The 25,456-nt window shown below is 36.3% G+C and overlaps 1 protein-coding gene and 1 pseudogene across 1 annotated transcript in view; one reads left to right on the forward strand and one right to left on the reverse strand.

Moving 5' to 3' along the window:
- Positions 1-25,456, reverse strand: part of PLCB1 (phospholipase C beta 1) — a 411,190-nt gene that overhangs the window by 93,045 nt on the left and 292,689 nt on the right. Inside the window, 7 exon segments of the mRNA XM_039874578.1 lie at positions 3,185-3,404; positions 6,423-6,476; positions 8,771-8,903; positions 22,278-22,387; positions 23,351-23,455; positions 24,149-24,248; positions 24,635-24,799. Coding sequence (XP_039730512.1) covers positions 3,185-3,404; positions 6,423-6,476; positions 8,771-8,903; positions 22,278-22,387; positions 23,351-23,455; positions 24,149-24,248; positions 24,635-24,799 — 887 coding nt within the window.
- On the forward strand, positions 14,166-14,284 carry LOC120612118 (uncharacterized; annotated as a pseudogene).

Consider the following 25,456-nt stretch of genomic DNA (forward strand, 5'->3'; position numbering starts at 1 on the left):
GCCTATTAAAGATTTTTAAATCTTTTATCCTTTTATGTACTGCAGGTGGCATGTATAATGTAATTCCTAGCTACATTTCTCCTCTGACAGCTTCAGCAGACTCTGCATTGACTGGAATCTGTTGGGGGAGTTGAAGAGGTGCTGTGTTTTGCATTTGGATGATGTGGATTGAAAACAGGATGTGCAGACAACATGTGCTGGCAAACCCTCCCAGCCAACATATTCTATTTAACAGATATTTAGAAGTTTAGGACTAATGTTGAAATAAATCAAAGCAATTTTCACTAACTTCTTATTGTATTAAAACATATGGTGTGATTCCTTCCAGTTTTGTGCTCTTCGCCTAGGGCACGATAGATAAGAAGACAGTATTGGGAACGGGATACAAAAGCAGGTCTGCTCTTTTCATTTACATGGAAACCTCTGAAGAAGAAAAAAATAAAACTAAACCACCTAAGATATCCAGCACATCAGATTCTGTTTCTATGATTTTACCTTGTAGTCAAGTATAACAGGTAGAAGACGTCTCTTAGAATCAGGTGGCACAAATTCCTGATGCTTTCTATGTGAATTAGGCTAGCATCAGTGGTGCCACATGGAGAGGCAGTTGGTTAAAGCCAGTGTTAGGATCCTACTTTGTCAAATAAGGGATGCAGAATTCCCTCACATGTTTGTATTTGCATTTTTATGTGCAGTGCTGCGAAATGAGAATGAACACTTTACCAGGTGCACAGATCCCGATACACGAGAATCGCATGGCAACCTGGAGGTGGTTTTCTTAATTACCATCAGAATTGAGTGGCATCACTGAGATGACCTCCACCGAGGTGCGAACATGAAATTCATTTATCATCTTTTGTAGCAGGAAGTCAGTATAGCCAGAACAATGAGTCACAACCACCACAGCAGAGACAACTCATTGTTGACCACTCAGCATGGGCTACGCACTCTTTGGCTTTCACAACAACCCAGAGGTGGGTATGACCACCTTTAGTTGACATCTGAAAAAACCGAGTCTCAATGAAACAATGCCTAAGGACACAGTACAGAGGGCAGCAGTGTAGCTCACCGAGGGCAGACATATAAGAAAGGGCAAAGTCTACGCTCTTAAGTGCAACACAGAATCACTGTACGCCAGTCTCTGGACAGAAACTATCCTTAAATGATCTGCTCTTCTTATTGTGTGGAAAGCTCAGTTAAGATGATGGATATTTGAATAAAAAACTAATCTAACGAACATGATGCCCATTTATAACTCTGAGGTATTTTCAGGATTTTAAGGTGATCAAAGGGCATGGGACCTCAGCGGTTTTGCCTCATAAAGAAAAATTTCTCCTGATGCATCTTTTGATATGCATCTTTTGATACTAGATGCTTAGGGATTTTTTGTTTGGCAGTATAAAAAATAACCAAGGGAACAATGTTTCTGTATCTTCTGTATAAACAGAGTTAAAAACATCCCCCGTTGCCTAATGTTGCTGTATAAGAGCCATGAGATGAATTCTTTCATAATTTAATACTGGGAAAATGTTTGTCTCTCTTGGAAAAGCAAGCCAGTTTCCTTTAATCAGATAAGGAGAATTGTCTAACCCACATTTCCTCTTCTCAGAAGCTAAGAGCTAAATTCAGTGTTCAAGGACAGAAATTACATTAAATGTTTGGTGCTGTCCAGTAGAAATATAACATGAGTTCGTGTATTTGATTTTTTTTCTACATATGTGATTAAAAATTTTTAGCAGTTATCTTGAAAATTAAAAAGAAATGAGTGAAATTAATTTAATAATATATTTTATATAACCTAATACACCCCAAATGTCATTCAACATGCAAATAAAATAAAGTCAATGTAAGTCCATATGAAAATATGAGCTATTATTTATTCTTTTCTTTTTTTAGTGAAGTCTTTGAAATCTGGTATGTATTTTATACTTAGAGCACATTTTAATTTCTATGAGCCATTTTCCAAGGGCTCAGTAGCCACATGTGGCTAGTGACTCCCGTATTGGACAGCAGGTCTAAATAGCTGGCAGCCACTCGGTCTGTGTGTATGTATATGTGTGTTGTTTTTCTTTTTCTATTTTCGTAGGATTTTTACACACATCTTCTATGATGTTACTTCAACATTCTGCTGGAAGTTTGCATGATATGACTTCTAAGTAAATAAATATGTGAATATACAAATGACTTCATACATATCACTAAAATACAAATTTAGGAGAAGTGTTAGGCCAAGTTTTACTGGAACTGTGTGTGTACTTGTGGGTAAATGTCAATGCCTTTAACTTTCAGCTTCTTCCTTGAAGAAGTGACAAAATTACACCTAGGTAGCTTCTAAAGCTGCTCCAGTTCTGAGAAATGATGATTTAGTTGATTTTTAAAATCCAAGTACTGGCTTTTGATTGCGCTTTTAAGTTAAGCACATGTTAAATCACGTGTCACAATACGGATATAAAAAATACACCTTACCTCTCTCTCTAACCTGGGATCGAGACAAGATTATTCAATTAAAAATTGAAAGGAAGGATATAGTACAACCTGTCTGACTCTTAGTTCACTAACAGGTAGCTTACATGCTCACATAGTTTTCTGCATTACCATATCAGCTACTTGCAGGTGATAATTGTGTGGGTCATGTTAATTGCTATGTCCTCTGGAGCATACAGTAATCACTCAATAAATACTTGTTGAATGAATGGGTGGGAGATACTTCTTCCCAGCAAGTCTGGGAACATGAGACTTTGGGGAACCCCTAGGTTCAAACACAAGGGTTACCCGTAGAGGGCTTTGTGGGTTTTAGATGGGGCAGCAAAAGATATTTGAGACTTCTCTTTTCTGTAAGACGAGTTGCCTCTTCAACTAGGTTCTAGGTACATGGAAAAATTTCATGCCCACTAATTTGGCAGCTGTAATATGGGAAGTCAGAGAATTGGTATTGGGCTCTTAGGCTAGAACTCCAGGGTAGGACTTCCTGAAAATCTATTCTGAGAATTTGGTCAAATAAAGAAATTCAGTCCACAGGCAAAACTGAGCTGAGATAACACAAGAGCTACAGAAAATGGAGGGAGTTGGGTGACTTTCCTTCTTGCAGTGGTATAGATCCAAACTATGGTACAAAACATCAAAAATCCATGTAAATGACTCTCTTCCTTCGTGTCATAAAACCAACATTACTCATTCAACTTACTTTTTCTTACTATCCTTTTTGGCTGTCTTTTCTAAAGCTGCTCTCCTTCTCAAGTAGTCATTCTGAATTTCATTATATTTTGTAGTGTGTTCTTTGATAAGGTCAGTGGTTTTCTTGTGGTGTCTCTTAACCAGGTCTTTCATTTCTTTGTAGTGCTTCTTTTGAAGTTTCACAAACGATTTCTGTTGCTTTAGCTCTTCAATAGTCTGTGCTTCCACTTCTGCAACAAAAGAGTGTAAGAGCTGACAGACATGGCGGAACCGAAAGTACAGATGCACGGAGGAGCAGCAACCTGCTTGTAGAGCAATATTTGTCTGATCCTAGTCAGCTGGAGCTTAAGAACAGAGCTTTGATGTCAAACATATCTGGATTCCAGCGTGGCTCCATCACTTGCTAACTTTGTGACTATGTTACCAAATTTCTCAAAGACTCAATTTTTTCACTCAGAACTTTTTAAGAAAGTTTGGGTTCCCTACAGAGCCCAAGAGAGGGATTCAGGTGCATGTGATTTACTAGGAAGGGGCTTAAGAGGAAGGGAGTGAGGGCAGCAAAAGGGAAGGGAAAGTATCCAAACAAGGATGTGGTCTTGAATGGAGTTTGGCTTCTGCCTGATTCCACAGGGAGCTCTGGAGTGTGAACTGTACCACAGAGTTGGTCTCACCCTGAGTCAAGATGGTCAGCACTTGCGTATTTGGCGGAGTCGGGGGGCGGGGGGAGGCACGGTGTACTGGGAGGGGCTTCTTTTTGGCTGAGGGCAATTTTCAGGAGCCGGGGAAGCTATGAGCTGTTAGCAGCCAACATTCACCACAGAGATGGGTGTACAAGACAATAAAGGGGATCTGAGTGGGGCACTAACAGCATCCACCTTAAGGATCGCAATACTTCCCTACTTTTTAGGGTTGTTATGATGATGAAATAAAAGAATTTCTGCAAAGTACTTAACATAGTTATAGGCAGTGTGCCTACAGATGCTTAACAAATGGTTGCACAGGTTCTACGGCACCGTCTCTAAGGGGCACTATTCACAATATAGACTTCGTAGGTTTGTATACTTATCAAAGCTTTCCAGTATAAAGCAGTAAAGTAAAAAGTAATCCCTTAATGTGATTTTCCCAAAGACACCATAAGGGTTATTGGTAGCTTACATTACTACCTATTTTATCCAATGCTGAGAAAACATTTAATGGGACATAACTTGAACTTAAAACATGCTGTATTTTATTGACATATTTCATCAATAATAGAAAATGCATTTTTAAAACGTTAACATTTCTGAAATTAAGATGCATTTTATAGTCAATGGAGTATAATAGTGTGTCAGTGTTTTTCTTTCTTATCCATCCATGCATAGAGAGGTGCCTTAAAATTGATAGCATCTTAACTGCAATAAATTATCATCTATTTGGACCTAGATTAAGACATTGTTCACATGTTTCCATACTTTGATTGGAACTTTCTGCTTCTAGGAACAAAAATATGTTATCATAAATATTTAGAACTGTTGAGAGATTCAGAATTAATGGACGCCATGAATAACAACAGACTTGAATAGAAAATGAGATCTCCCGTGGATAAATGTTGAAATCAGAATAATAATTTATGTTCCTAAATGCTGAGATCTTTAAGCAATTGAAATATGCTTCCCCTTTTTATAATGTGTCTATTCTCCTGACATTCAATTTCTTTTGATAAAGAGGCCAGGGAGAAAATCAAGCACATTTATTTAATGGTTTCCCTCAGGCCCAAAATGGACTCATATGGTTGCATAATAACTTATTATATTAATAATTTATAATCCTAAGGAATTGCTGCATTTTTTGGTGACAGATCCAATCCCACATCTTTAGAAATGGTGTGCAGCTCATCAGCTATGGCAGGTTTAGCAACAGGGTTCAAGATGTTCTAACTGATGATTTTAAAAACATTCTAGAGAGAATACAACTTTTTAAAAAGTCTGTTCATGAAAGGCTATTCTTTTAATATGCACTTAAGCTAAAGGCAATGTCCATTTATATAAAGAAACAAATCTCATTCATAAGCCACCCAGAGATAATCACTGCTAATATATTGGTACAGACCCACTGTGTTTTGTCTCTGCATTAACTTATTTTTAAATAACACTGGGAATCATGCTCTATTTACATTTCTGTCTCTTGTTGTATATGTTAACATTATATTGTTCCCTATGAAACTAAATCTTTAAGAACACGTTTTTAAAATATATTCTTCAAGTAATTTGTATGCATATTTTATGTATTATTTTTGTAAAATATAAATACATGCATAAAAGTACATACATCATAAATATAAAGCCCTGTAAATTTTCACAAAGTGAGTGTGCCTGAATAACATCACTCAGAACAAAGGCCCTCTTTTTGTTTCCTGCCCCATGCCAAGTATAATTCATATCTGTGTTTCTAAATAGCATGAATTATTTTTGTCTGTTTTTGAACTTTATGTGGATGCAGTCAAAAACAATGTGCTGTTTTATGTCTGGCCTCTTCAACATTATGTGTGTGAATTTTACCCAGTTGTATATGATTGTAGTTTATCCCCAGAGCTGCGTCCCATTTCAGTCTGTGACTATACCACAGTTTATCAATCCACCCTACTGTTTATAGACATTGAGTTCTTTACAGTCTGGGGCTCTTACCAGTAGTACTGTTTTTGGTGAACATGCTTGTACATTTCTGTTGTGGAAGGGTCAAGTATTATTGTAAATATTTTTCAGATTCTGCTACATGTTGCTAATTGTATTAAAGAAAGCTTGTACCAATTTTAGTCCCACTAACTAACCAAATATGAAATATATTATGGAACTAATCAAATACGAAATATGTCTGAACTGTATTACAGTTCTCAAACACTGTATTCTATAGTCATGAATGAATCATGTTATGCATTTCTAAACTACGGTTTATTGTCGTCACTTTGGGAAGACTTGCGTTCCTGCTCACTGTGTCATGTTTTCAGTATGAAACTATTCTTGGATTCTAAAACAGATATCTTGTAAAATTATATTATTTTTACACCAATAGGATCCTATCTGACAAATATAGTTATTTCTCTGTGACCATATCGTGTAATATGGCCTCAACTAGGACTGTATATTTGTAGATATTTTAGAGAAGAAATATTAATGATGCTATTTTTCAGAGATAAATGGAGATCTCCTTTCCTCCAAATACACTCTATAATATTCAGCCACCAAATTCCATGGGGAAGGACTGGTATTTACCTGTTAAAACACTCTGAATAAGATCTTCTGTCTTGGCAGGTGCCTTTACAGAACCTAAAATAAAAACATAAAATAAGTAGCCTGTTTTAACTTTTTAAATTTTGTTCTTCCTGTAAAATAACAATGTTTGGCCCTTGAGTCTAAATCTTTTCATGAAGAAATTACAAATTTTGGGAGAAAATTATCACAAAAACTCATAAGAAATGTCTTCTTCTTCTTTTTTTTCTTTTACTTTGAGTTAAACATAATTAAATGTGACTATATTTATAGAGAAAGGACATTCCTCCCCTTTGAATCAAAACTGTCAGCAGATTCAGTTTAGGCAGTGCTAGTGCCACCTTTTGGCAAAATCAGGAATGGCACGTGGTCATTTAAAAATCAAATGCTTAACAGTTGCCAGTAATAATTGTCGTAGGCAAGATCCATTGGTGGATGCCAAAATCACTGGGCAAAAGTTTAAGGGGAAACAGGATATTTAGAATCTAAAAATACCTTCTTCAAGACACACATTAACTATAAAGGAGAAAATCATAACTTTCAGTGGAGAAACCTGGCCATTACCACCTTAACCAAGTGATCTGGAATCACCAATGATGAGACATACCAATATCAGGTACCCCTCATATGTGATGTTTAGCCAAAAAATGTGTAACTTCAATCTAATCATGAGAAAATGTCAAGCCAACCCAAATCGAGAGTCATTCTACAAAATAACTAACTGGTACTCCAAAAGTGTTAAGGCCATGATAGATAGAGACAGATAAGACAGATAGAGGGACTGTCATAGATAAAGAGAAAATAAGGAGACATAACAATTAAATACAGTGTGAGATCCTGAGTTGGAACCTGGAACGATAAAAGGACATTAGTGGAAAGCAGGTGAAGTTCAAACAAGGCCTGAAGTTCAATTCGAGGTATTGTGTCTGTGTTAATTTCCTGGTCTGACAATTGCACCATGATTCTGACAGATGTTAACACTAGAAAAGAGGAAATCATTTTTGCAATGTATTTGTGCCATTTGAAGTATGGGTCTGTATGTCAAATTATTTCAAAACCGCAAGTTAAAAAAACCAAATGCTAAAAGTCTAAATTCTCTTTTCCTTTCAAAAGCACAAGACTACATTTACTTACATATTTAAATGACTGATTTATATTCCAGAAGCGCTCAAAATGTTCATATTTGGTATACAAGATTTCGTGTAAAAATATCACTTCTCGCTTATGATCAAATCATCTTATGATTACTGATCTCAATAACCTTCTTAAAAGCCGAGGCCACAGTCACATCTAACACAGACTTAATATGATTTGTTCTTTTCAAAGTCTCATTACCCCCATGAAAAATAAACCCTCCCCTCCTAAATAAAAGATCTGGATTTCATCATTACTTTGCACTGGCATGACAAGAAAGGGAGGAGACATGAAGTCATATTTTCATAGAAGGAAATTCTTTCCCCTTCCACTTTTTTAACCAATTGGACAAAAAGTTATTGAGTACATGTTATTCTTCAGCTCTTTGCAAAAGAAACATCCAACTGAAGCCTAATCCGGGAACTCTACCATCCACTGGAGACATGCATACGAAAGATAACTGCCTAAAGTAGTCTTAGATTAACTGTCAAAGTTAGCTGCATAGAAATCAAAGGGTTTTCCTGAGAAGTGAGGCATGAGTGTTGCTTTAGTAAGAGCATAGAAGCTAAAAGCAAGAATCTTAGGATCATAGAGAACTATGTCCGTCCTGACTTCACTCTTCACTAGCTATGTGGCCTTCAGGAAGTACTCTGTCATCGCAAAACTGCAGTTTATTCATCTTCACGATGGGGACAATATTAGAATCTAGCCTCATAGACAGATTCTATTATACGAGTTAAATGAGATAATCAATATGAAGAGTTCAGCTCATGGTAGACACTCAAGGTATTGAAAAGTAAATTGGAGAAAGATGGAAAGGAATTCTTGCAGAGACGTAACTGAGTGAGGTAGAACTAAGAATGTGCTTCTAAAGCATAGCTGTTTAAATGATGTTTGAAGAACTCTTCACACATCCTGCCAGCAGATGGGTCATACCATAATCTATCACTAAATAAAGACGGGGGAAACATGGGCGATACTTTATTGTGGTTTTATAATTCATCAGCAGAGCCAGATGAGCATTTATGTGTCTTTCTTGGCATTCGTTCATTCACTCATTCATTCATTCCTTCATCACACTTTTCTGGAGCCCTCCTAAGTCCATACACCTTTCCTCATGTGATGCTTTAGCTAACTGAATCATGCTATCTCCTTCAGCAGCATGAATAAACTAAAGGCTCTTAGTCATGTTGTACAGCTGTCTCTCTAATGTTTACCTGGAGCAGGTTGGCTGTGGAGAGCCTGAGAAGGTGGTTTGGGTACCAGGGATGTAGTGTGATTTACTCCATTTTCTGCTGGAGTTGTCCTGGCTTCACTTGGAGCCTCTGACGGTGTCTCCCCAGGATCAGCCTAAAATCATAAACATACCTTTATTTTCCACATTTCTTACTGTTCTTTTATTACCTTCCTAACTCAATAAGGCTACATTTGATAGCATTTTCACAATTCGTTTGGAGTCTGAAATGTCAAATTTGAAACTGTTTAGAAAACACGGTAAAAGCAGCATGGTGTTGAACCATGACTATGGTAGGTTAATTTTACAAAAGGCCCCAATTTGCATGCCTTCCTAGGACCATGACCTTAGGTAGAGCCTCCCACATTGACTTTGGACCTGACCACGTGATTGGCTTTGGTCAAATGAGAACATAGCAAACTTGATGCAAGCAGAGAACTAAAAAGGCACTTGTGAATTTTCCCTCTCTTTCTCAGACCCCTGCTCCAGCAATAGAGGCTGAGAGACCATGTGGTGGAGAGCTCAATCATCGAGGCAAGGATGTCCCAGATCAAGCAGCCCCAGCTGACCATGTGCACAGCAGGACTGCCTGGCTGACCAAATGAATCATGAAAAATAATAGTTGGTGGCGTAAGCCACTAAATTTGGGAGTTGTTTGTTATGCAGCAGTAGCTTACTGATATGGTGGTTACTAGCACAAATTCTGGAGCCAGACTTGCTTGGGTTTGCATTCTGGCCACTATACTTCAGTTTCCTCCTCTTTATAGATGACTATATGTATATCCTGGGGAATATAACATCTATATTGTAAAGTTGTTTAGAGCAGGGTTCCCCAAATCCCAGGCCACAGACCGGTATAGTTCATGGCCTAGTAGGAACTGGGCTGCACAGGAGGAGGTGAGTGGCGGGTCTGTATTTGCAGACCCTCTCCAGTGCTAGCATCACCGCCTCAGCTCCACCTCAGATCATTAAGCATTAGATTCTCATTGGAGCACTGGTCCCTGGTGCCATAAAGGTTGGGGACTGCTGTTTTAGAGGATCAAAGAAGTTAATATTCATAAAGTTCTTAGAATAGTTCCAGGCACAGTTAAATATGTGTGTTAAATAATTAAATAAAAGCATTGAAGCTTGTACAACACTACCAGTGAATAATAATAATAAATGCATTGAAACTTATGAAATCTCTATCCCTTCCAGCAACGAGGCCACTGTGTCCTGTACAGAGTGAATGTTTAAGAAACGTTTGTTGAATTAATGTTGATCTTTATAACATGACTGCCACAGTAATTACGTACCATTTCAATGATACTTTTCAATGCTCTAAATGCTCTGCAACCTTTTTCTTAAAATTGCCTTCTAGGTCCATGGCAGATTTTACTGACACAGGCTACGCTGATGCTCTACTTCATAGTACATTAAAAAATGTATAGGAGGAAATAGCCAGAAGTCATTTGAAGTCCAATGTTGTGACATTTTGTCATGTAATTACAGACAGCAGATTGTCATATGATAACATTTTTATAAAAAATAAGATGAGAGGGAAAATAATGACACTGATTGTCACAAGTAGCTTTCAATTTGTCCCCTAAAGCATCTTTAAAACATGAGTTCCAAAACCGCTTTGTGTGATGGCAGAACTTAGTTTAATTCCACAAATAATCTCTGCTTATCTGCCATGGCCTGCTCAGTGTTGGTGGCACTGAGGTAGAAGCTGTGAGCCCTGTGACAGTGGTGAGAAGTCAAGTGGGGGAGGCAGGAACCGACACCGGTAACCTTGGCGTCCGTAGAAGTCACTACTATGTAGAGCCCTGTTTTTTGAAAAATAGCCACTTTCAATAGATAAGTTCTTGTGTAGTTATTATTTAGTTACATCCATCAAGAAAATTCTCCCTAAAATCACTATGCCAAGAGGAGAAATTGCATATTTTTTTGTTCAGCAAGAAATTGCAACCTGGAGGCTTAGGGTCCAAACAGAGTGCATGGAAATGTTTTCTTTGGCTTGCTCGCTGTTGCCAAATTTTTAAATCCAGAAGATTTTACATTAAAAAAAAAATGTATTTCTTGCTTCTCTTGGAAAATCAGATTGGGCAATACACCCCCATTCCCACTTTGGGCCAGAATGGAGTGGCTTCTATTCTGCCCCGTTACAACTGCTTCTCTATACACATTTAGGTTTGTGGGAGACGCTTGAGAAGACTGAAATATCATATACGTTTGGCCACAAACTTCATAAAAGAAGAGCATTTATACTGTACAGGAGGGATTGAAGCAAAGGGAATGCTGGAAAGAGCACTAGGTCATTAGAGATGTCGCCTACCGGGGCTGGTCCTCTGACTTGAACACAGGACAGCTTCCCAGTCTCCCCTGAGGGGCTTGCCTGTAGGGGTCAAACTCAGCTGCTTTGGAAACAGGGAAGAAATGTGCCCTTGTTCTGTGGGCGTCTGACCTTCCTCATTTATATCCAGGTTGGTTTCTAGAACCATGTGGGAAATGAACCAGATTCTTTCCAATGTGACAACTGGCTTAAACTAGCCCTCTGGAGGATAAGAGGAAAATAAAACTTTGATGGAGGAAAGAATGGAGGCGATGGAAAGCCAGCTTCCATAAGGTAATCACATGGCTTCTTTTCGGCAACTAAAATTAGTGTCTTGAGGGATTAGTTGCTGGAGGTGTGGAAAATGAATCCAGTCAGCTTATTTTTGCATTGTATTAGGCCTGCAGACATTCCATGTAGCTTGTATGCATTTGGGAAACCAAATTCCATCATCAACTTGAGTCAAAATGAAGGAAAAATAAATCTCTACTTATCAAAAATATTTAAGACAGAGCCCCTACATGCTAGACACTGACATAATGTATAAATTCAAATATATATCTATTTTTTAAATCAATAAATGTTGAGTAAACATACAGACAAACACATTATAGTTAAAACTGAGGAAGAAGAGATCACCAAGGTCTGGTGCTGCATTTTTGAGGTAAGCTTTGAAGAAATGCTTAATCCAGGGGTCATATCTGAAGATACCCCCAGGGAGGGTGGGCTGCATCGCACAATCCAAGGGGGTACCATTCAAACCATACATTAGTAGGCAGTTCACAAAGATGAAGAAATGATAAAAGGGGGCTAGATTTAATGCAAATGTGAGGCTGTCCATGCCCAGAGCTAGTGGGGCAGCTCCTCTAAAGGGGGCAGCTGCCACTCTAAGTGTCTAGGATTAGCGGAAAATGGGAAAATGAGTTTTTATGAACGTTCCCAATTTTTAATCACTGAGAGGCCAAATAAAGCACAGCTTCCATCCCTTTGGCGCAGAAGCTGCCTATCTGTACACTCTGCTCAGAGGAGCAGAATTTGCCTGGGATTCTGGGATTGTGCCAGGCGAACAAAGCACCCACAGCACCGCCGAAGGGAAAGGGGTGTGCTGGAAACGCAGCTGGTCTGCAGCCCACCGCTCCCACCTCCTCACCTCAGTGGCTGAACAAAGGTGGAGGGGTGGGAGTAAGGAGGACACTGAATGCTGGGACTGAGGAATTTGGGGTTCCTTTGTGTATAGTTTGACACTTGTCAGGGGCTTCTTATGATCTTGTGGAAACAAACTTTCTTTATTAGTTAAGCGAGAGTCTATAATGGCAAATATATTAGATTGATGGTTAAAATATTTTGCTAACTAAGTGCAGTATGTACAAATTTTAACTGACATGTCCCTAATGGAGATTGATAATCAAAGCAGCTGTAGATCACCGGTGTGCTTGACACTGTGACGTGTTCCGGCTTCATTGCCACAGGTCAGGGTAGGCAGCACTCTTACCTCCATTATAAAGCAAATAACTTGGACGCATTGTTAAAGACTTTTTATTTAAAGCCGTGTCACTTGCTAGAGGTCACAGGAAGCAGGACCGGTGTTTAAAAATGTGGTATGACCTAAAGCCTGAATTTTTCTGCTGCACTATTTCATTCTGTTTTCTATAACAGCAGCTGAAGGAGCCACATAGCAACTTAATTTGTTGCTGAGATACAGAGATGTATAAACGTAAACATCATTCTCAAAGAGTTGACTCTGTTACACTAAAAAGGTGTTCACATACAAAAAGTTAACCCACTTAAATAAAACGGTTAAATATAAGAGCTGCAAAACAGAAAAAGCACCTATAGTAGTACAATACTATAATTAAAATTTTAATATCATCAATGAAAGATTGAATAAATCCTGCTCTATGAATATAAGAGCTGAAAAGCAAAACCAAAATTCCTTGTCCCACTCAAAAGAATCAGTGGAAGTGAATACTTGTGACTTTATTCTAAATGCTCTTTTTTAAGAGTTTGAATAAAATAAGAATGAAATAGTTTCACATCAAACTAAAAATTATGATAGCAGTCAAAGAACTAGAAATGTAAGTTTTGCAGTTTAGTGGAGAGGCTCTTAAAATCCAATTAAACAAATTTCAAGGAAAGAAATTTCAGAAGCTAGTATTTTAGTTGCAGTAGATTTTGCTTAGCTGATAGAGACAAATGTGCAGAATTAACTACAGCAGAAGTAGGTCCCTGCCCTCTTGTGGCTAAATGAAAGTATTACAACATTTTCCCTTAAAACATGGAATAGTGGACTTCTTAAAGCCAAAATTTTATTAATATTAATATCCTTCCTATTTCAAAAATAAATGACAAATTTAATTTAAAAAAAACAAATGAATGAATGAATAAATAAATAAACAAACAGAAGTGCCTTTAAGATATATTACAAGTGGTTCAGTAAAGGAATAACTGGGAAGGCCATTTTAACAAGTTTTATAGAAAGAGAAGATTGCATTTGGTATGCTAATTAAAAAGATTTCCATCCTGGGCACTAAAAATATGGATCAAGTGATCAAGCAATAGAGAACTAGAATTTGAGGAATTTAGTTAAGTGGTTAATATGATAAGTAAATGGTCTTCCTAATACCAGATGTGTGACTGAGCTATTGGAAGTGTTGGGTCATGCTATCCTTGCCTGAGTCATCTAAAAGGTGCAGTCACTTCCATGTGGTGGTTAGGGTGGCAGCATCTTGGTTGGGACACCAGCTGGCTTAGGGGTAAGGCCATGAGGTTTTCCAGAATATTCTGGGCGAGACTCATTCATCATGCAGAAATCCAGTCTGCTTGGGACAAATGTGGGCAGTGAGTGTGGCTTTGTCAGACTAGTCTTTCCCTCAAGAGCATGTACAATTTGTATCTTAAATTCTATTAACTGAATGAAATAAGATAATGTATCTGCCCCATATTTCTAAGAAATTCAGATCACTTGTAAAAACTGTATGCTGGCGTATGCATTCTGAAGTGTTTAGAGATGAAATATACTAGTATTTGCAATCTACTTTGAAATGCATCAAAAAGTAAAATGGAGGTCTATGGCCATGCCACCCTGAACGAGCCCGATCCTGTCTGAAATCGGAAGCTAAGCAGGGTCGGGCATGGTTAATACTTGAATGGGAGACCACCTAGGAAGACCAGGTGCTGTAGGCATAAAAAATAAAAAATAAGGGATTATAAGCTGACAAGGTCCTTGCAATCCATGAGGTCAACCAAGGGTTGCCTAGCCTAAAAAAAAAAAAAACGAAGTAAGATGGAATAATGAATGGACAGAGGGATGGCTAGATGCAAATATATGCAATAAAGCAAACACACTGACATTTTAACTGTGTATCCAGGAGACTGATATTTAGATGTTCATTGTACAATTCTTTCAATGTTTGTGTATGTTTGAACACTTTCATAATAAAATATGGCAAAACTCCTGTATTTTGAAATCTATCAAAATGAGTTAGAAGCAAAAGATAGTTTTAAGGAGATGAATAAATTCATCTGTTGACTTCAGCTTTTAAAGCTTCTTGATTAACATTTACCAAGTAAAATGATTTTGGCTTTTATTGCGATTAATACCCAGCATGTTCTCCCAGCAGTAACTGAAACATGGATCCAATTGAGACACCATAGCATGGCCATGTCAAGAAATCATCAGCATTCACATAGTCTATTGAAACAGTAATGACAGCTGCAAGCTAACATGGACATATATGAATTTTTATCAATGTCAGTCTCTCCAGACTGTAAGATCTATGAGAATATCTGATTTTTCTCATAATTACATATTCACATAGTGCCTAGCATGGTAATTGACAGAGTCGTGTTAAAAAAAAATGTATTGAATAAATGAATGAATGAATAAATCCACATTTAATTTTCTGCTCATGTATAATCAATAGATGTATAATTAATGACAAAAGTCCTGTAACTAAAGATTCACCAAATGTTATGCCAAAATGAGGAAAAATTTTTTTGAATGAATGAAAAGAATAAAGATGCTGCTGTTTTTGTCTGTAGCTAGAAAATCTGCATTTGACTCATAATTGCAGTAGTTTATTTAGGGAGAGATTACCATTCCTACCAACTTTATTAGGAATATTTTTATACAGTCTCCAAAGAAGTCAGCAGAAATGAACTTTTTGCAGTTATACATAAATCATGGATTCCTCTTTTAAAGAGAATGTAGACCAACTGCCCTTTACATTCATTTTGTGAGAACGTATATTTCAAATTAATTAAGACAAATCATGTGGCAGAGACCGTTGCCAGTGACCCATAGAGCAGATTCTGGACAACTCCCAGAGAAAAGAGTTTCTCCTGGAGCCCTTCCTGGGTTTCTGTGATTCAGCTGACATTTTAGAGAGGGTCGAATTAGTGGCTTTCGTCAAGGGAGAGCCACATACTTGTGAGAAACAGATGCAGTCCTCCAAAACAATGGTTCTCAACATGTGGTCCCTGGACAAACAGCATTAGCGTTACTATAAACTTGTTAGAAATGCAACCCTTGGGTCCACTCCAGACCTACTAAATCAGAAACTCTGAGGGTGGGACCCAGCAATTTTTGTTTCAAGAAGCAAAATGATTCTGACACATGCTAAAGTCTGAGAGCCTTGTTACTCAAAATATGGTCCATAGGCCAGAAGCAGCAGCAACAGTACCTGAAAGCTTTTTAGAAATGCAGGATTTTGTGCCCTGTTCCAGACCCACTAAATCTGAATCTGCAGTGTAACAAGATCCCCATGTTAGTCACATGCACATTAAAATTGGAGAAGCTCTGCTCTAAAGCAGAGTGGAACATTTTGTCATTGAGAATTACATTTGTAAAATCCCTATGGTATTGGGCACGGCATGGATGACAGCATTGAAGTTTCTAGATTCATCACTGTTTTAGGCAGATGAAACTGAAGCCCCTCGTTAGAATCCCTTGACGTATAAAAAATTGTTATGGCAGAAGTTTGTACAAGCGGGGGAATTGAACCAATCTTTGAGTAGTTTCAACTCAAGTGAATGTAGGGTTTTCTCTTGATATCCCATTTTAAAAGACCCGAATTTCTCCATTTATTGGCTATTGATATTAGGCAAGTCACTCTACCATTACAAGCAATCATTTCCTCTTTTAAAAATGGGAACTATAGGTTTGTCCTAATTAGGTTCCAGTTTTATCCAGGGCATCCAGTAAAAGTGGCTTGCAAACTCCAAATCCATATAGAAATGAAAAGGACAGTGTTGTTATATAAAGACCATCTCCTAAAAGGCAAATTTTCTCTTCTTTATTGAATGCTTCGAACTTTGAGGACTCTGAGAAATTATCGTTTCTATAAATTGGTACTTTGTTAAATTATTATTTGAGGAGAAAGATTTTCATTTAAAGAGAATCCAAAGTGACCAATAAACCTCATCTTTGATTATATCACCAAGTTCTTGAACCACAGATGAAGTATCAAGCTCTGTCTTGGAAAAAACTAAATGACATCCAAAGCCTCATAGAGTTAAGTACCTTATGAGAGTATCACCTTGGATTTTTGCTGTTGGGGTATTTTACTGGTGAAATTCATACCGGACCATAGGACTTTTTCTTTTCAAATAATCAAATTCCACTGAAACTGTCCATTGTGCCATACACTGAATTAGGAAACAAATTATTTTAGATGATAAATTTCACTTCACTTACAGGAACATACAAGTCTGACAACTTAAAGAGTAAGCCTCTTGGAATAAATAAAATTTTAGTATTATCAAACATCCCTTCCTTTTCAACATCAAAATGATGTAAAGACCACTCACACACCTGCACTTGTGTAATACACATGCAGATGACAGAGGAAACTCTTGAGAACAGAAATTTTGGCCTCAAGTGCTAAGCAAAGTTTGGAGCATCAGTTATAGGCATATCTAATTTTATCGTGTTTTGCTTTATTGTGCTTCACAGGCATTGTGTTTTGTTTTGTTTTGTTTTTACAAACTGAAGGCAAGTCCTTCATTAACAAAAAGATTATGACCTGCAGTGGGCTGGAATCGAACTCGAAATATCTCCGAGGTATGCCTGTGCTCTGTCTTAGATCATAACTTTCCCCAAGGATGGAAATGAATGCTTGGTGAATGAATGTAGCCCTTGTATCTTGGAAGTTTTGATTTGGGCGATACATATTTTGGCTAACAGCCAGTGTACAGACTAATTAAATAGAACCCACATACATAAGCCTAACTTATTTTAGAAAGAGTTCTGATAATATCCAGTGATTTAAAGGGGGGGAAATCTTGACGTTTGATTCAATAGAAAGTTCAGTTCAAAGGATGTTATTATTTAAGGTAAAGGTCTTATATGCTGTACTCAGTCGTCCAGGTAACCTGCTATAGAAGACAGAAAGGTGAATGGAGGGCTTAAGGGCTTGTTACTAGAGAATTAGTTTTGTTACTGAGGTACATGTGTGATGTGATGTAGTGTAAACCCATGCTACTCAATGTGTCCTCACCGAATAGCATTATCCCATAACAAGCCCGGGGCTTGTTATAGAGTTTCTGAGCCTTGGACCCTACCCCAGACCCACTGAGTCAGGATCAGCATTTTATAAAAAAAATGGGAATAATAATAATAATTAAGACATATGGATGTTTTAAGACTTAAATGTGTTAATACATTAAAAGGTTTAGAACAGTGCCAGGTACATAGTAAGTATTCAGTATTTGTTAATTGCATTTATTTTTTTCTCCATTCCTTGGTGTGCTAAAACAAGTCATGTTCAAACAGTGCATGTAGAAGTTAATGTTATCAAATAATTTTGTAATCAGTACATTGGTTAGTAATTTTTTTCCCTTTACAGGCATATTTTGAAAATAGAATATAGAATATTTTGAAATATTCTAAAACAAGTCATGTTCAAAGCGTGCATTTAGAAATTAATGTTATCAGATAATTTTGTAATCAGTACATTGGCTAGTAATTTTTTCCCCTTTGAAAATAGAATATAGAATATTTTGAAAATAGAATATAGAATATTTTGAAAATATAAAATAGAAAATAAAAAGTGTTACTGATGTCTCATTAGGCTTCTCTATAGCCATATTTAAGTATTAGGGCTGTAAAACATTTTTTCAAAATTAAGAAATTTTGTTAATGCATAGATATATGTATATGTATATGTATATATATATATACACACACAATAGAAGACATGCCAGAAGGACATACACCAAAATTTTTAATAGTATCTGCAAGATCACGGAGAGGCTTTTGTATTTCTTTTGTTTATTGTTTTTCTTTCATTTATTGTTTTTAAATTTTTATAAGACCTTTTATTTAGAGAAATAGCTATACATATTATAAAGCCTTTCTTATTATTCATATTAAGCAACTTTCCTCACTTTACCAACCCACCACCCTAGATGACCACTTTAAAAGAGAAAAAATAAATCCAGAAACTCAACTCTCTATTATCCCTTAACTTCTAACAGATGTAAATACACATATATATGTAATACACATATATCATATATATTTTATATATCTTTTCACATGGATGTTTATTGTTAAAAGCATGAGGGAATTTTCAACTTTCCAATTTATTTGATTGCAAATTACTCTATAAAGATAACTTATTAGACTATTACAAAGCAGGGAATATTTTGTAGTCCAATGAAGTCTTTAATTTTCAAATAGAGATGACCTTTATAACTACCAAGTTAAAAGGATTCTCCTAAAAAAGTCTTTGTTGCTAAAATAGTGTCTCCAGTGCCTGCCATGTCCTAGATAGAATTTTCTTCTGAGAAAACCACAGCTACTTATTTTCAGTGGCCTCATTCAAATAAACTTATGTTACTGTAAGACAAGATAAAGGGCACACTGGTGTTTGAAGGTGTGAAATGAATTTTCTTTCCTAGCGTTAGGAAAGGGCAAATACTTTTTTCCTTGAGTTTCAAAAATGAGGTCAGTTAAGGGTTTAGATATTTCAAAGGAAAAAAATGTATTTTCTCTGTTAGACCATATGGAATCTAAGTGAGTCAATGGCTTTATATTATTTCTAAAACTGAAAATGTCCAAATTTTCTCTAAGTTTAACCAACATTATACATTTATTGAAAATCTTTTCTGGTCTTCGTTTTTAGAGGAGAAACCAAAACAAAGTTGGCTTAAAATTCTACGTCTGCATTTTCCATTTCCATTAATGTTGTACTCTTCCCAAATAGCTTTTTGAATGAGATGTCTGGTGCAAAGATAAGGCTTTGAAAGAATGACAATGTCAAGAATCCTGCAGTCTCAAAGGCCCTAGGTCTTCCATTCCTCAGAGTGACATTTTTCGTAATCGTGAGAGAAATGGTCTCTCTGAGGCACCATCAGCAAAATTTCCCATTATGAGACTTTTTACCTCAGTTGTTGCACTATGTAAGCTAAAACTGCTGGTGTCTTGAAAAGCTCTCTTCAAGTGAGTGCTTACTTTGGAGGACTTGGCCAATGAATGGGTAGAAGTCGATGATATAAAAAGTATTGTTTCTAAACAGTGACAATACCTGTTTTTTTTGAAAATGTACCCTTTGAACTTCTATTTCTTAGAAAATAAAATACATCCCATTGATTAAAGAGAATCCTGTTTTTTCTTTAGAGAAATCAGAAGGATGCTATTAATAGTAATTTATTTATATCAACATAAATTATCTTTACTTTGAATTATATTTTATTAAATATGGTAGTAAGCTAAAGCAGGTAGAAGAAAAGTGTCAGAGCTTTTGGTGGATTTCTAAGGAGAGTCTTCAATTTCATATTGGTGTCTATATGAGCAAAATGGGAAGTTCACTGACTTCTCTAGTTTTACTCAATCTTCTCAAAGGCTATTGGAAGGAAAAAAGTTCTATAATTGCTGAAGAAACACCAGAATTACAGGTGTGACTATTGTCAAACATTTAAAATGTAGTTCCCAAACAGAAAAATCAGAAAGGGCACTTGTTTTTGCATTTAATTATAATACCACAGCTATTTCACATGTTAGGTTCCCTATAAACAGAATTGGACACAGGGATTCTTGAGTACATGATTTATTGAGAAAATATTCTCAAGAGAAAACCATAGGGAAGTGAGGAAGGCAGGGTAAGACAAGGGAAGAAGCTAAGCTGAAATGTGCTCTCTGCTGGATCCCATCAGCCTGATCCCATCCAGGGAATCGAGGGGACTTGGGAGAGCAAATTGCAGCACAGAAGTTGCCCACCCAGAACCAAGGGACCTGAGCTGTTATTCCCCTGATTTTTCAGTCACTGGGCATGGGTCACCCCCTTCCAGGAATAACCTGCCAGGCATCTCCAGGTGAGGTGGCTCCTATCACCCCGGACTGTCCTCTAGAGAGGTCTGGAGCTGCGAACCCTTAGCAGCCCACTCCTGCAGCAGCCCTGCAAAGGAGAGCTGGCCAGGACACCAATGGCATCTGCTTGGAGCATGTAAAGATACCTCCTTCTGTGGGCCCTGTACAAGCACTGCTTAGACTAATCCCTCAAAATTCAAGTGTTTTTTGTTTGTTTGTTTGTTTTATTGTTTCTTTTTTCCCTCTGTAAATGCCAAGATATTAGAGGCGCAAAGAACTCTAGAAATATATTCATATCTACCATTAGGTATAATTTTCTGGCAGTGTAAAAATGTCCTATAACCTCATTTAATGCATACCACAAAAAAGCATTATTTATAAAACTTTCCAGTCTCACTTGAAATTTCAGCATAGAGGAGGATGTATCTACTGGTTTTACAGGATATGTTGCCTGTAGTGTAAATAAGAGCCTGGAAAATTTTACTCTTAGGTTAAATATTTTCCTTTCCTTTCATTTCATTTTCTCTCTTTCTTTCATTTTTTCTCATGTTCTATTAATTCAACGTCTTAGATAAAAAATTTCTAAAATTCTATATAAAAAACAAGGTAATCATAGATGTGTTCAAAAATGTATTTACATGATGCTCACTGAAGATCTGTTTAAAATGTGAAGCATTCCAAATATCCAATAATAGGGAATTAGAAATAAATTATGGTATAGCTATATAACAGAAGACCATGAAGTCATTAAAAGTCATATCAGAGAAGAATATTATTAACATGGAAAATATTTGCATTAAGTGAAAATAAAAAAGGTAAAAATACCGATCGTGAATTCTATTCCATTTTACAAAAAGGTAATAATTGTACATAATAAGACTGGCTATGTATGCTCCCCATCTTTACAGTGTTATATCTGCATGGCTTGGATGTTTGAATTACAGGTAATATCTTTGGGGCTTTCTTTTCTCATTTGTATTTTTAAAATTTTCGATGATAAATCTAGGTTCCTTTTAGAATAAGAAAAAAGACTATTTACTAAATAATATCAACTTAAATGGACTTGCTATTAGTTATAGTTATCCAAATAATTTTCGAGATTTCCCATTTTTTCTTTTTCTCTGAATTAATCCTCAGAATATTCAAATGATATATAAAATAGCTAATTTTTATCACTATTTTTTAATATTAGTGTCACCTCAAATAATCATTCAATTATATTTCACTTTTTTGAAAACCAAAGGATCACCAGTCTACAGAGGCTTTATATTTTTAAACTTCACTTCTAATATTTCTAGATCCTTCCTTAATAATTCTTTACATTATGACATGTAATTTAGAAAAACATGCCAACTATTTTCGGAATATATATTTTAATACATAAATATCCAATGTAATAATAATAGTAAACACTTTATGGCCCATACTACCCACATGGGTATTGTGTTAAATATTTTATGTATTGTAAGAAATCACAAAACACTTTAAAAATTCTGCACTTTAAATTTAAAACAAAGGAAAATACTAAATGAGTTGATGATCATCTTCTTTTCTAAGTTCCTTAATCACCCTTAATCAATATGAAATCATCTAGAAACTTTCATCTGAAACAACAAGATATGTGCTGTTTAATGTAGTCACAAAATAAGACACTGCTATTGGACCCAGAATGCCACAAGAGAATGAAACATGAAAAAATTCAATCAACCATCTAGATGTTTTGCAAGATGGTGCCAAATTCCATTAAAATGTTTTTTCAATGTGCTATTTTCTTTCTCCTGAGGTGTGATGTTACATAGGCACAGCCAGCAACTAAGTGTGGAAATCATGCTTAATGCCATGCATAAGATTAAAATACCCTCTCACCTCTTTCTTTACTTCTTCTTCATCTTCCAGTGTCAAAGCAGCCAGTTGCTTAGCTCTCTGCTCCATCAGATTTACATATCGAATTGGATTCGACAAAGCTTCAATCACATCTAAATAGGGAAGAGACATTTTAGATCAAAGATCCTAGTGGTATTGATTATCCATCCTCCATCCATCCATTCTTCATCCATCTACTCAACCATCCATTCAACAATTTATCATCCATCTTCTATTCTTCTATCTACCAATCTAACTATCCACTCATCCATCCAACATTTTAGAAATGGACAATAGTCAGGACCCTTTGCTAAAACCTCAGTAAGAGAGAAATCGAAGGAGGTCAGCTCTGAGAGCCAAACTCGACAGGCTCCAAATTAGGATGTCTCAATACTCCAGATTCTTTTGTTTCTTTTTGAGGGTTCCATCCATTTTCCAGCAATGGCCCACACACTTGTTCTACTTGGCCCAATAGGTGTTTCGTAATGGAGACATCTGACATAAAAAAACCTGCTTTCCAGATTGTTGAAACAACCCAAAGATTTGGCAATCCAGGTCTCATTAGCACATGCACTGTCTAGCTGATGTGAGTGATGGCTATCATCTTTGGATGGGGCAGGTACTCTAATTTGCCATAGTCTTCACCACTCCCTAGTATATTACACCCAGGTCACTTAACACTATAAGCATTTAAATTTATGGCTCCTGGTTGACAGCATCATAAGTTAATTCCTCTAAACTTACAGTCTACACATGAAAAGAATCAGGGTTCTAAAACTGGCTCAAGGCAAATTAATTGCACAGACCTAGACAGATTGCTATAGTAACAGGTAGCATGGTTTAGAAAGCGTTCGGCCTATGAAAATAATACTATCTACCGGTGGATAAATATGCTCAATACTTTATTGGGAGTTGAACCAAATTAAGTTCAAAATTATTCATAAAGGCTTGAGTAATTTACCTTCTAAACATATAAACAAAATAGAGGTGATTCTGAGGTCAGAATTTCTGCCTCTGTTTTCAGAAAAATATGGATGACTCCAGATGGAAATATCCCTTTGAGTTGGGTTGTTTACCTGCATATGTATCTGGGACATAGTCTTTCACCTCTATGTAGACAAAGACAGCTGGTAGCATCAGAGGTTGGTTCCTCTCATTCCTCAGACAGATGTAGTGATAGCCTAGAGGGTGACAATAATACTGAGTATCACATATTTTCTTCACAATGTTAGCTATAACACAGGAACATTTATGTGATAGACGTGTTTTATTTTAGATGACTTTGGATGACAAACAAGTCACTTCTTTCTCATTTTAACCACATGGTTTTGAGTGATATTATATTTTCTCATCAGACAGGAAAATAATGTTCATTCTGACTTTTCTTCTTTCCAATCATGTTTTTCTCCATTAAAGAGAATTCGAAAACCATACGTCACAGATTGAATTATTAGTCCAAATTCATCCTCTACACATGATTTCTTGACTTGGAGTTTAGCCATATGCTCTGCTTTGGACAATGGAATGTTAATGATGTGGTGCATTCAGAGGCTTAAAATGCACTTGGAAAGTCAGGCTTCCCTTTATGCATTCCAGTGGGTTGCCATGAGAAGTCTGTACTATGGGTACCACTGCCCTTCCAGCCTGGGCCCCTGAATGAACACATGTGGAACAGTCCTAAACCAGCCCACAGCATGAAGCACAGTCACATGGCTGAGTCCAGTCAAACCCTGCCAATCCACAGACCTGTAAGCATGAAGATAAACACTTGTTATAAGCCATTGAGTTTTCAGATAATTCTTTAATAATCATGTAAGAGAGGCATGATTTTCTTTATAACTTTGATAAAAATTTTCTCACCACACTATCCATACCTGGCCGAATTGCTGGTACTGGCAAGATCCGGTGACCAATAAATTTACCTCCTTCCTCATAAACTGCTATCCTCAGACAGGCCAGAGAAGGAAGAACCACCTATAGGGACATTAAATATACATGTGGTTACAAGAAAAAAACTATGTCAGAAAAGAATTAGAAAGGTGTGATTCAAATAGGGCCCCACTTTTCTAAACCCAAGTAGAAAATTGTACTTAGCTAAATGATAAAAAGTTAAGTTGCTGTCTACAATTTAGATTTTCAAAAGAAGTCACCAGAGATACAGCTTCCTGTATGTTTTATGTCTTTATCCTAATGAAGAATTTGTTCAATACATAGACCATTTGCTTTTGACATGAACATTCTCAATGTGAAAATGACAAATGTTCTATGTTTAAATACAAAGAGTTAGTGAGCATTTACTACTATATTTTCAAAGCAAATTACATGTATACTTTTGAAGCGAAAGCAAAAAATAGACCAACCTTTTTAAACACAATGGGTTCTTCTTCCCAGACAGGATTTACAGCATTTCCTTGTGATGTCTTGGTCTTAAATGCTTTCCTCCTTGTGTCTACAGGCAAGCCAAACATATCTACTTCCACGTAAGTCCCAACTTTCTTATCAGAAAGAAATTGACCTGAAATAATCTAGAAAATAATAAAAAACAAACTCTTGATAAATGAATAACGATAATATAAGAAAATGCATTAGGGATGTACAAATGCTGATGGTGAATGTTGAACCATAATCAAAATGAAATCGATGCAAAGTATAAATATAATGTTTCTTTCAGGTAAAGAATTAATAGAAGAATACTGAAAATGTTGGAGTTAAAAGGAGGCAATTAATAAGATAGAGTTTTATGGAAAGAAATAAATGAACCACTACCAAAAGTTTGATGAGATTATGCCTTTTGTATTTAAGAGATATCTATTAAATGTTAAAGATTATTTTTTTAGTCAACTGAGTATAAAGGTTTTTGCAATACTTAAAAATGTTACAAGAGAAAAAGCTTATTAGAAGAACAAAGTTGGAGGTATCACACTACCTGATATCAAACTATACTACAAGGCTATAGTAATCAAAACAGCATGGTACTACTATAAGAACAGACATGTAGATTAATGGAACAGAATAGAGAACCCAGAAATATGGTCAATTAATCTATGACAAGGGAGTCAAGGTTATACAATAGGTAAAGACAGTCTTTTCAATAAATGGTGTTAGGAAAACTGAACAAATATATACAAAAAATGAAATTAGACCACTTTCTTATGTCATATACAAGAATAAACTCAAAATGA

The sequence above is a fragment of the Pteropus medius genome, unplaced genomic scaffold (assembly GCF_902729225.1).
Source record: "Pteropus medius unplaced genomic scaffold, Ma_sr-lr_union100, whole genome shotgun sequence".
NCBI classification, from domain to species: domain Eukaryota; kingdom Metazoa; phylum Chordata; class Mammalia; order Chiroptera; family Pteropodidae; genus Pteropus; species Pteropus medius.